The sequence below is a fragment of the Manacus candei genome, unplaced genomic scaffold (assembly GCF_025592945.1).
Source record: "Manacus candei isolate 608988 ecotype Guabito, Panama unplaced genomic scaffold, ASM2559294v1 h1tg000003l, whole genome shotgun sequence".
In the NCBI taxonomy this organism is placed as follows: Eukaryota; Metazoa; Chordata; class Aves; order Passeriformes; family Pipridae; genus Manacus; species Manacus candei.
In genome coordinates, this window is record NW_026138051.1 from 12,565,075 (window position 1) to 12,576,239 (window position 11,165).

Sequence of the window (11,165 nt, forward strand, 5' to 3'; positions counted from 1 at the left end):
GACAGAAAGCCAAGCTCTCTGTCCTGCCCTTCCCCTACACCCCTGCGAAGAGCACGGAACAAGAAATTCCAGGACTAGCTCTTGCCCTGGTGCTGTGGAGGAGGGAGGATGGCAAGTGGTTTGGACAAGACTGGAGACAGGCCAGACTGCACCTAGAACCCAAGAGTCCCACTGGCCTCCACGAGAGACCAAATAAGGCAGCCAGAGACATGGCTTTATTAAACCCTCCTCCCACTTTATTTCAAACATCATAAAATATACACAGAGGAAAAAAAGAAAAGGATGAATTGGAGGGAAAAACGTTGAGGGGGACACAACCTCTCCCAAAATGCAGTATCAGCTCAGGTACCAACAGGAAGCAGCTGCCATGGAGCATCACCTCTGCCCACCACAAGCCTGCCAGAAGGAAGGGGAGGAGACTGAGTCTGGCATGGAGAGAAGCAGGACAGAGCCCCATCCTGGGCAGCTCTGATTTACTGGAGGAGAAGGAGAACAGGCACAGGTTGAGGGTCAGGTTAAGGATATTACCTGTCAGGGTGCCCCTGTGGACTTCTGGATCTGCTCCTTCAGAATGAGGATGCTCTGCCGCTGCTCCGGGGGCAGCATGGCAATCTGGTCTGCTGTCAGCTGCAGGACCTGCATGATCAGCGCTGCCTGTGGGGAGAAGGGGGTCAGAGACATGCCCTGCTGGAGAATCCATGGGTTACCAGAGCCAGGGAGGGGCTGTCCCTGCCACAGAAAGGCACACAGGAAATTTTGTTCCTTACATCTCCCCCTTTCCCTTTTCTTCTCTCACCTTCTCATGATCCTGGGGGGTGACCTGGCTCTGTCCAGGGCTAAAGCCTCCAGGCTGACCAGCTCCTTGGACTCCTGCCCCAGGAATGCCTCCTCCCTGCAAGCCTGCCCCTGCCATGTTAGGAACCTGTGGGAATGAGAGAGGGGATGAGGACCGAGGGGTCTCTGGACTCAACCATACAATTCCAGGAAGGTAATGCAGATGATCTGACGGATGCCCTCGGACAGCCTGAAGATGCCTGAGCATGATGAGAGACAGGCTACCACGTGTTTTACGTGCTCTCCTCTCCCTCCAACTCCTGCGCTCCTTCCTGCATGACAGGAAGAGGTGGAGAGAAGCTTGAGCCTTGTCCTGTCCCCAGCAGATGGGCAGTGCCCGGGGAGATGGGACCCAGAGCCAGTGTCCCAGGCCTTATGCTTCCCAGAGGCGTTGCTCTATGTGACACCTTCCACCCAGCCCCAATCTACAGGATTCTGTCGGTGCCCAAGCAGCTGAGCAGAGACGTGTGTACCTGGCGGGGCCCCTGTGGGCCACTGGCTCCCATGTTAAGTGGCCCAGGACCCTGTATCCCACCGGGCATGGGGCCACGTGGGTTGGGACCGGGCCCTCGAGGCTCCAGGCCCCGGGGCTCCAGGACCCTGGCCTCCATGGCCCTGGCTTCCAGCACTCGTGGCTCCAGGACCCGCGGCTCCAGGCCTCGTGCCTCCAGTGCTCGCGCCTCCAGCACCCGGGGCTCCAGCCCGCGCGGCTCCAGTCCTCGTGGCTCCAGCCCTCGGGGATCTCTTCCAACTGTGGAGGAAAGACAAGGTAAGGTGCTGAAGGGAGCAACGCTGCAGGGAGTGTGGGAGCGAGCCTGTGCCTCCTTTGTCTGGGGGATAGCAAGCACCCAAAAGGTGCAGGGCTGGGGGCAGAGGGAACATGCCTGGAGAAAGTCCCTTGCACCCTGGGATGGTCCCTCCTTGCCTGGTGTCAGTCATTTCACTGCCCAAACCCCCTTCCTACACCTCAGGTCAGGGCAGCTGGCTCTACTCTCCTTGCCTGCATGCTCTAAGCCACCCAGTATTTCATGCCCCCTCTCTCACCTCGAGCGTCCATCAAGGGCCCCCGCGGCTCTCCCATCAGTGGTCGGGGTTCTCCCATGGGTCCCCCCCTCATCTCATGGGGGGGGCCACGGCTGTCATGACCAGGCATATGGTGCATAGGGGCTCCCTGGTGGGGCGGCCCAAGGTAACCTCTGATGCAGAGAGACGAGGAGAGCAAAGCAGGAGGAGGAGAGAAAGCGAGAGAGTGTGAATCAGACACTGGCTTGGCACGGTCTGGGCAGAGCGCTGGGATTGCCCCCGAAGCCGGCCGCAGGGGAGGAGGGTGAGGCTGACACAGGGATAGGTGCTGGTGGCCCCATGCCACAGGGCAGCTGCCATCACCCCGGGGATGTCCCGTCCCCGGGGAAATGGGCCGGCCCCCACGGTCGGCAGCACACAGGCCTCCGACCAGGTAGCAGTGACTCCCGGAAGGCTGGTGCCATCCCTGTCCTCAGTGAGAGGTCACCCTTGGGCAGGGGACAGTGCCAAGGGTTCCTCTCCTTCCCTCTCCCCTCACCTGGGCTCCACTTCTCCAGTGACTGAGAGCAGGGTCCCTCCGCGAGGGTCATTCGGGGCATCTCCCAAAAGGCCTCGGGGCGGCGGGCCACTAGCAGGTAGAGGTCCACGCTGCATAGGGGCCCTCGGGTCTGGCATGGGCACTGCCAGGGAGACACACAAGAGCTCGTGAGGATCTGCATGACCAGTGCCGTGCCGAGACCATCCCCGGCGCTCTGGGGCTGGGTGTGGGTCGGCTGCACTGCTGGGGAGGCAGCCCCACACCCAAGGCTGGAGCACACCAAAGCCCCTTTCCTGGCTGCTGATTTTATTCCTCTCTTTTTCCTCCCTGGATCTACCTCAGGCTCCTTATGGCACAAGGGGTCAAACCAAGCGTGGGTTCTCCCATGGCAATCCCTACAAATGTGGGCATCAACACCCTGCTGACATGGGACCAGGAGTAAAGCAAGACCTGGAAGACTCCTGGAAGTGCAGTGTCAAAGGAGGCTGGAGCCTAGGCAAAAGCCCTCTCCGAACAGGCTCTCCTTTTCCACTGGAGGCTCCATGCATGGCTCTAGACCGTTCTCTCCTGCGGCCCTAAAGGAAATCCTGCCTCCTCCTCCTCTTAACCCTGCCAGGCTACAGGGAGTGATATGCTAGTCCCCAGGCCTCAGCATAGCGGGGTGAAAGCTGCTCTCTGCACACTCCACAATGAGCTCCATGGGAGGAGGGAGCTGGCGGGTGCTGGGATACCTTGGACGCGTTCGATAGACGCAGGCCTGGCAGGTCCCACGGGCGAGAGCTGCAGGTTCCCTGGGCAAGCAGCAGGAAAAGAGGGAAAGAGCAGACACGTAAATAGTGTGTGCACACATGCACCCAGCCTTGGGGACAGTGCTGCCTGCAAGATCACACTTCCTAAAGTCCCCAGGAAAACCTACAGAGAAGATGCAGCAGATCTGGCTTTATCGACCTCTTCCATTAACACCACCTCTGTCACCACAGGCAGCACAGTCCTTCCCTTGTTCAGGGAGAGAGGCAGGGAAGGAAGACAACCTGCCAAAAGACGTGGCACTCTGTGGGGCCACGTTGGCCCCACAACACACAACCAGTCAGCTCCTGCTTCTGCCCCTGCCCACAGTTTCTGCTCTCCAAAACCTTTCGGGTGCCAAGAACTACCACGCTGTTCTCAGAAAGACATTGCCCACTCCAAAGAAAACAAGAGTCAACTACCCCTAAGGCCAAAGTATCTCAGACCAGGTTTACCACGTTCCTGAAACAAGGCCTAGGATACAAGTCAAGACAACAGGAGTGTCAGGTGCCTGCATGCTTTGTTACTGGGAGAACAAGAACGCTCAGGTCTCCCTAGCCCTGGCACATGGCAACACGTGGACCATAAGGAATCTGGCTACGGGGCTGGGCCATACAGACCGTGCCTGCGGAGGGAAAGCCGAGCCGTCACTCGCAGGGAAATTCCCAGCCAAGCCTCAAGCCAAAGCGGAGGCCCAGCTCCCTCTGCTGGGCACGGCGGGGGAGGACGCAGTGGCCGCACCAGCTGCTTCCCAGCACGCAGGCAGCAAAGGAGCAGGACAGGGACCAGAGAAAAGCAAGCTCTGCCTGCCCGCACAAGCACAGGTACAGACAGGGGCTCGCAGAGATGGAAAACACAGGCACATCCCGCGCGGCGGGGCTTGGCAGCTCTCCCTGGCTTCCAGGGCATGACTGCACAGCATAGCAGAGAACGAGCTGGGAGCAAACCAGTGCGTGGGCTGAGTCCTGGGAGCCAGAGAGCTGCTACCCCAGCTTTGTGGCTAAGCCTTGTGCTACCACAGCCCAGCACTGTGGAGCTGCCCCAGGGGCAGGCACAGCCAGGTTGCAGGTGGCTGGCAGGGGCTCTGGGTGCTGCACTGCTCAGCACTCACAGCCTAGGCCCCACTGGAGGGAGGCTCACCCCACACACAACACCAACCATGTCTGTTTTACCTTGTCCGCGCTCCAAGGGGACAGGCCCTGCGCCCGGCATCCCAACCTGTGGCTGCAACCCACCTGGGAGAGGAGAGGCAGAGATCAGCCATCCCTGCACCACTAACCCATTCCTTTGGCCCCAAATACCTTCCCCCTCCCAGCTCCTGCGGGGGTATCTGCAGGTTTATTTCCTTGGTGTTGGTCCTCCCCCGAGATAATCCAACATTCCAGCCTGCCTCTGGCAGCAGCCACAACCACAACGTGTGGTATGGGACCACATGTGCTCTCATGGGGCCAAGCCCTCCGGTCAGGGGGAAGGTAGAGGGGGGGTGTCTGCAGGACCTGTGTGCCCACAGGTGGGGTGGCTTGGCCCAAACTCACCTCCTGGAGCCATGGGGCCGGGTCCCGGGCCCTGCACAGGGGCTGCCATCTGCCCTGGGGCCGGCACTCCCCCCTGCATGGGTGGCTGCATCAGAGGAGGAGCGCCGTTCACATGCATCCCACCCTGCCGGGAGAGACACTAGAGTTCAGGGATGTCTGGTCATCCAGGTATGCACCCCAGCTGGAAGAGCTGTCCATCTTCCCTGCACAGCTTATGTGTTGTGCAGGCTCTTACTATGGGCTGTGGCTGGGACGAGGGGGTGTTCTGTGGGTTCAGCTGCGTGTTGGGCCCTGGCCCAGGCCCTGGTCCTGGCCCAGGTCCTGGCCCTGGCACTGGCTGCTGGTTACCTGGGATCAGAGGAGGAACACTGGTCTGGCGATGCAGGATTTTCTAGGGCGAGAAAAAGGAGAAAGAAATTCTTTCCCACTCCCACTCCACACAGGCTGCCACTGACACGCTCCCGACCCCGGATGAGCAGCAAGGGACGAACCAGCGCGATCTCGGGGTCGACGATCCTCATGACCACCTGAGCCTGCAACAGGGCATAGGCCAGCTGGGGGTTCTGCAGCAGCATGTTCCTAGCTTCCTGGGGGCTGTTCTGGACACACAGCTGAGAAGACACGCACGGGTTAGAGCTCTGACAAGGTGTGACAGGGCAGTGGCAGTGGGAGCTGTGCCCTCCTACACTGACCTTCATCTGCTTCATGAGCTCAAACATCTGCTCGGGGGGCAGGCTGGCCACCGCCCGGCTGATGGACTCGGGAGCGTCCTCAGGGTTCACAGGGTCCCCGTAGGGTGACTCTATGATGGGGGCACCCGTGCCCAAGCCTGAAACACAGTCGGTGACCTTGTATGGCAACATGAACCAACAGTGGGTAATGGGGTCATGAGGAGGGGAGCACCACCCACTACGGGGAAAGGGGGGTAGTGAAAACAGGGAGACATCAGGAGGAATTTCTTAACAGAAAGGGTGGTCAGGCATTGGAATGGGCTGCCCAGGGAGGTGGCAGAGTCACCATCCCTGAAGGTGTTTAGGAAAAGACTGGATGTGGCACTTAGTGCTGTGGTTTAGCTGACAAGGTGGTGTTTGGTCAAAGTTTGGACTTGATCTTAAGAGATCTTTTCCAACCTAAAAGATCCTGTGGTCACCTTGGAGTGAAAACACAGCACTGAGCCCATGCACCCCTCCGGGGAGCCACTCACAACATCCCTTAGAACAAGTCAGCTCTCACAGGAGAGCACCACCTTGCTCTGCAGCACTGCCAGGGCCAGGCCCACCCCAGAGTTCAGACTCACTCTTGAGCTCCTCCTTGTTCTTCTCGCTGGCGGCGTTGTCGACGCGCAGGGCCCTCCCGCTGAACTCGCGCCCGTTCAGGTTCCTCATGGCGCTCAGCGCCGTCTCCTGGTCCTGGTACTCACAGAACCCATATCCCTTGGGCTTCCCTGTCTCCCTGTCATACACCAGCCTGCGCAGGGAGGGGAGGGACACCACTGTTGAAGGCAGGGTGGGCACCCAGCAGCACCCACAGCTACCAAAGCAAGGGAGGAGCTGCTGGGATACACCCTACGGGTGTGCTGGGAGCAGTGGAGGCACTGATGCCAGGCTTAGGCTGGTTAAGTCATCCCTAAGCCAGAGCCAAAGGGTCTCCTGGCTTCTGGGAGGGGTGTTCCCAAAGCTCTGGTGTGCAGGAACTCTGACCCCACCAGGCAGCTCGTAGGGGCACAGGATGGGACTGGATGCTCCTGGAGCTCACAAGCTCTTAACTGAGAACTCTTCAGGATTTGGGAAACACCCTTGGGAGACACTGGAGCAGGAGTGAGGAGCACAGAGCCTTCCCAGAGCCTGAGCACTCCTCTGCCACAGCAGGGTGGCCCCTCCAGCCCATGTCCCCCTGTTGAGCTCCGTGTACTCCATCTCCAGGTGACCAAGGCACAGCCCCTCAGCCCCTGAGCACACCTGGTACAGCCTCACAACCTCAAGCAGATGCTGCACTGCTCTGCTCAAGGTGTGCCAGGGCAAGTTTGGACTGGATATTAGGGAAAGCTCTTCACTTGTTGTCAAGCATTGGCACAGCCTGCCCAGGGAAGTGGTGGATTCACCATCCCTGGGGATGCTCAGAAGGTGTGTGGATGTGGCACTTGGGGACGTGGTTTAGCGTAACAGTGCTGGGGGAACGGTTGGACTCGATGGCCTTAGAGGTCTTTTCCAACGTTAAGGATTCCCGACTCCGCGGTTCCCAGAGCCCGGTCTGGGGCCGAGCAGGGGGACGCAGGGAAGGCCAGCGGCCGCTCTCACCTAAAGCTGACCACGGGCCCAACCTCCGAGAAAATGTCCTTCAGCTGCTCCTCGGTGGCCTCGTATGGGATGTTCCCCACTGCGGACACAGACGGAGCCGCCGGTCAGCGCGGCTGGGACCGACCCAACGGCGAGGGGCGGGGGGGACCCCGCCTGATGCCCCGTCCCTTCCCCGTCCCCGCCCCTGTGCTGTCCCTCAGTCCGGCCCCTCTCACCGAACACGGAGCGCAGGGACCGATCCACGGCCGGGTCCCGCACCGACAGACCCGCCATCGCGCCGCCGGCCACTTCCGGTCCGCGCACACACCGGCCCCCCGCTTCCGCCTCCGCCCGCAGAAGCATGGCGGCGGCGCTCTCGGAAAGTGCTCCGGCGGGAAACGCCCGGTAGGACCGCGACCCCCGGACCGGGAGCGGGCCCCCGATTGTGGCCTTGGGGAGCCCTCCTGGCACAGCCGGTCAGGAGGTGCCAGCTCCTGGAGCAGCCCCGCGGCCTCGGTGGTGCAGTTCCGGGCACCGGCCCTGAGGCACAGCCCCTCGGGTATCCCACCCCGGGCACCCCATCCCCGAGAGCCCCGATCCCACGGCACCCTGTCCCGTCAGACCCCCGGGTACCCCGCTCCCAGGGTGCCCAATCCTCCTAATTCCCTGGGACACCTCACCCTTAGTGTACGCCCCCTCTGGAGTACTCTACCCCCCAGACACCCCATCCCCTGGGGTGCCCCGTTGCCAGGCACGCCATTCCATCCCATCCGTATTGCCCAAACCCAAAGCATCCCATTCCCTGGGACACCACCCCCAGGACACCCCACCACCTCGGTCACCCTGTCCCCAGTGCCCCCAGCCCCTGCCCCGGGCAGCAGCCAGGGCTCCGATGTCCCTGGCACCCAGTGAAGTCCCTCCATCCCGGGGCTTGGCAGGATGAAAGCCAAGGACATCTCCATCCCCATCCCTGCACTAGCCACGGAGCGGCGGCTCGCCCAGCGCCTCAGGTGAGGGGAATGGGAACGAGGGGGGAACGGGAGCGAGGGGATAATGGGAGCCCTGTGCTGCTCCAGCAGGTGATGGTGGGACTGGCTGGGAGGAGGGTCACAGGGCCAGTCCCGCACCAGGAGGGTCTGCAGAGCTGGAAGGGCCTGACCAGGCCTTGGCCTTGCAGGGAGCATTTGGAAGAGAAGCAGCTGCTGGACAGGCGCTACCAGCTGCAGCAGGTACCAGGGGGCTGCGTGGCCCTGCCCGTGCTGGAGGAGAAGCTCTCCCAGCTGTGCCTTCCCCCGGAGATGCCCTGTGAGCTGGTCTGGATCCAGGTCGGGAGAGCCCCCTTGCCCCAAGCCCTGCATGGGGCGATGAGGTCTCAGCCCCACGTGCCACATCCCTGCAGCAGGACCCTGTCCCCTCCAGGGCATCCCAGCGACGGGCGCCTGCCCAGAAGCTGCGGGATGAGCTGCGGCAGCTGCTGGATGGGAGCTGGTCGGAGGAGCTGGAGCAGGATGTGCCCCATGCCTGGCAGCGGCATGGGGACCTGGTGCTGCTGAGTGAGGACAGCTTCAGGGCTGCACCGTGGGAGAGCCTGGGTAAGGAGGAGCAAGGTCTGCCTGCCCTGATCCTGCCCACAGAACCTGTTCTGGCCTTTCCCACATTTCCTGGGATGGGTGTGTTCCAGGTCCAGTGCTCTGGGAGACGGTGGCGTCGGCTTTGGGTGCCCGGCGGATAGCCAGGCGAGGACGGGTGTTGCCAGACGGGATGCGGACCCCCAGTGTGACCCTGCTGCTGGGCCAGGACGGCTGGGTGGAGCACGTGGACAATGGGATCAGGTAGGCAGGAGCCATGGTGCGGGATGTGGCCGGCACAGGGAAGGGGCCACTTTCACCATCCCGGCGGGGTCTTCCAGGTACACCTTTGACGTGACCAAATGCATGTTCTCACCGGGAAACATCACGGAGAAGCTGCGGGTGGCCTCACTGCCCTGCTCCGGGGAGGTCCTGGTGGATCTTTATGCAGGTAATGGGGATGGAGAAGGGCTTTGGCAGGGTGGGCAGGCAGAGAGCAGTGATGCAGATGGCATCCAGATGTCATTTCCAGCCTGGAATGAAAAATACTTAGGCTTAGAGCTCCCACCCTGTTTGTGAGCCCTCAGCTATCCTGGCACTTCTGTCCCTCCTGTGTCCCTGCTGCCTTTGGACACTTAGGATGACCTTGCACTCAGGCTCTGCAGAGCACCACTGTTTGAGGGAATCATTTGGATCCAGGGGAAAGATTTGCCGCTGTTTTGTGCTTAGGAAAGTTAGTGCTTCCAATTTGTGCCACACTGAAGGGATGTGGCACCCACAAAACTGCTCTGGATTAATTAAATGTTAGTCTGGGCACTCCTGCACAGAGTGGAAGCAGGGCAGGTTTCGAGCTGATGGCCACAGACTGAAGGTAAAATAAGCTCCTCTAAACATTTTTCAAGACAGATTTTGCTTTTGCAGAGGAGGGAGGGGTGAACTTCCATTTACCGAGTGTTTGGGCTCGTTCCAACCCAGAGCAAAGCAGTTTTGGAGAGCTGGGGTGACAGCGTATACCCCGCCCTGCCTCCAGGGAGGAGCATGGGTCTCCAGCAGGTCCTTGCCCTCAGCCACTGCCACCTCCTGCCCGCAGGCATCGGCTATTTCACGCTGCCATTCCTTGTTCATGCGGGAGCCGCCTTTGTCCATGCCTGTGAGTGGAATGTCCACGCTGTGGAGGCTCTGCGCCGGGCCCTGGCACTGAACGGGGTGCAGGATCGGTGCCACATCCACCACGGGGACAGCCGGCAGGTGAGCACTGCTGCCCGGCCGCGGGCCCCTGTCCGCACCGGGCATCCCCTCACCTCCCCTCTCCTCCCAGCTGGAGCTGCGGGACATGGCTGACCGGGTGAACCTGGGGCTGATCCCCAGCTCGGAGGAAGGCTGGCCAGTGGCCTGCCGTGTCCTCAAGAAGGACACGGGTGGGGTTCTCCACATCCACCACAACGTGGAGACTCCCCCTGCACCGACCCCGGTCCTGCCAGCTGAGTGGGGGTCTCCAGAGGCACAGCACCCAATGGAGGACACTGGGAACAAGACAGTGGGGGCCAGGATCAGACCCGAGTGGCAGAGGTGGGCTGAAACCACGGCACTGCGGATCCAGGGACTGCTGGTGGAGCTGCATGGGCGGCCATGGCACACCAGAGTCCTGCACATCGAGGCAGTGAAGTCCTACGCACCTCATGTCCATCACCTCGTGTTGGACCTCGAGTGCCGGCCAGCACTGCCCACGTAGCTGGGAATGGGCCCTGTCAGGGCTCCAGCTCCCATGGAATGGTGCTGTCACAGCACCAGGAGCAGTGTCCTGCTGCCAGCCTGGATGTGCCCAGAGCACCCAGGGATGTGCTCCCTTGGGAGATCCCTCCAGGATCCAAGTCGAGGATGCAGTGAGATGGGGCTGAGAGCTCCCTGTGTCCTGCCCCAACTCTGTCAGTCTCTGCCCAGACTTTGGACATGTGGTGGCACTTTCAGTCCTGTTTCCACACAGGAGAGAACCCGGGCTGAAAAACCTCGGGTTCCTGCTGGGTTCATTTCAACAGGTTGGGGACAGGCTTTGTGCTCGTATTTACCAACGTGCTTTTTTATTGTACTGGAAACAGGGCTGTTTATCTTGGCTTCTTCTTAATTTTTCAGAATTAAAGATGTTTCTCATACTTCTTGTTGGTGTCCAGTTAAAATGTGAACACTGGTGCAAGCATGGGGGCCTGGGAAGGCCGGGTCCCAGAGAGGTGTGTGGAGGGGCTCAGAGAGCAAAACCTCTGCTGGCATCCTCTGCCTGCAAGCCCAAAGCCCTCTAAGTATTTTGTGTGTACCCCTGATGGAGAGAACCTCTGCCGCATGAGGGAGCTCCCACTGGCCCTTTGGCGTCCCCATGTTTTTTCTCGTGTCAGTCTCATCTTCTGTAGGGCTGGGAGCCTCTGGCTTTCCAATCCCGTGACAGGGAGCCCCGGGGTGCGGCCGAAAGTGTGGGAAGAGCTGCGTCCTCGCGTTTGCTCAGGGCTGCTCCCAGCTGGCTTCCCCCGCAGGATCTGTGTGGCAAGAAGCCACCTCTCCACTGGTGAGAGCCCCATGCCTTGTCCTGCGGCGTGTGCTCGCGGTTCCCGTGTTG

General features: G+C 60.9%; 2 protein-coding genes across 5 annotated transcripts; one reads left to right on the forward strand and one right to left on the reverse strand.

Moving 5' to 3' along the window:
• Window positions 1-220: 220 nt before the first annotated feature.
• CSTF2 (cleavage stimulation factor subunit 2) lies at window positions 221-7,355 on the reverse strand. 3 transcript variants are annotated; one of them, XM_051783393.1, is made up of 15 exons: window positions 7,229-7,355; window positions 7,014-7,092; window positions 6,014-6,183; window positions 5,409-5,545; window positions 5,208-5,327; window positions 4,952-5,107; window positions 4,717-4,840; window positions 4,354-4,416; window positions 3,127-3,186; window positions 2,396-2,537; window positions 1,879-2,030; window positions 1,308-1,585; window positions 797-922; window positions 529-654; window positions 221-396 (listed from the first exon to the last, which is right to left on the reverse strand). In XM_051783393.1, the coding sequence occupies exons 1-14, from the start codon at window positions 7,353-7,355 to the stop codon at window positions 532-534; spliced, it is 1,857 nt and encodes a 618-aa protein (XP_051639353.1). In that variant the 3' UTR covers window positions 221-396; window positions 529-531. The 3 variants fall into 3 exon arrangements, with proteins under 3 accessions (XP_051639353.1, XP_051639363.1, XP_051639371.1); XM_051783403.1 differs by lacking the exon at window positions 3,127-3,186; XM_051783411.1 differs by lacking the exons at window positions 1,879-2,030; window positions 2,396-2,537; window positions 3,127-3,186.
• On the forward strand, window positions 7,346-11,013 carry TRMT12 (tRNA methyltransferase 12 homolog). 2 transcript variants are annotated; one of them, XM_051783466.1, is made up of 8 exons: window positions 7,346-7,397; window positions 7,931-8,002; window positions 8,170-8,317; window positions 8,392-8,584; window positions 8,674-8,824; window positions 8,902-9,011; window positions 9,651-9,808; window positions 9,879-11,013. In XM_051783466.1, exons 1-8 carry the CDS (start codon window positions 7,354-7,356, stop codon window positions 10,290-10,292), a joined length of 1,290 nt encoding a protein of 429 aa, XP_051639426.1. In that variant the 5' UTR covers window positions 7,346-7,353; the 3' UTR covers window positions 10,293-11,013. The 2 variants fall into 2 exon arrangements, with proteins under 2 accessions (XP_051639426.1, XP_051639435.1); XM_051783475.1 differs by having other exon boundaries at window positions 8,395-8,584.
• Window positions 11,014-11,165: the final 152 nt, after the last annotated feature.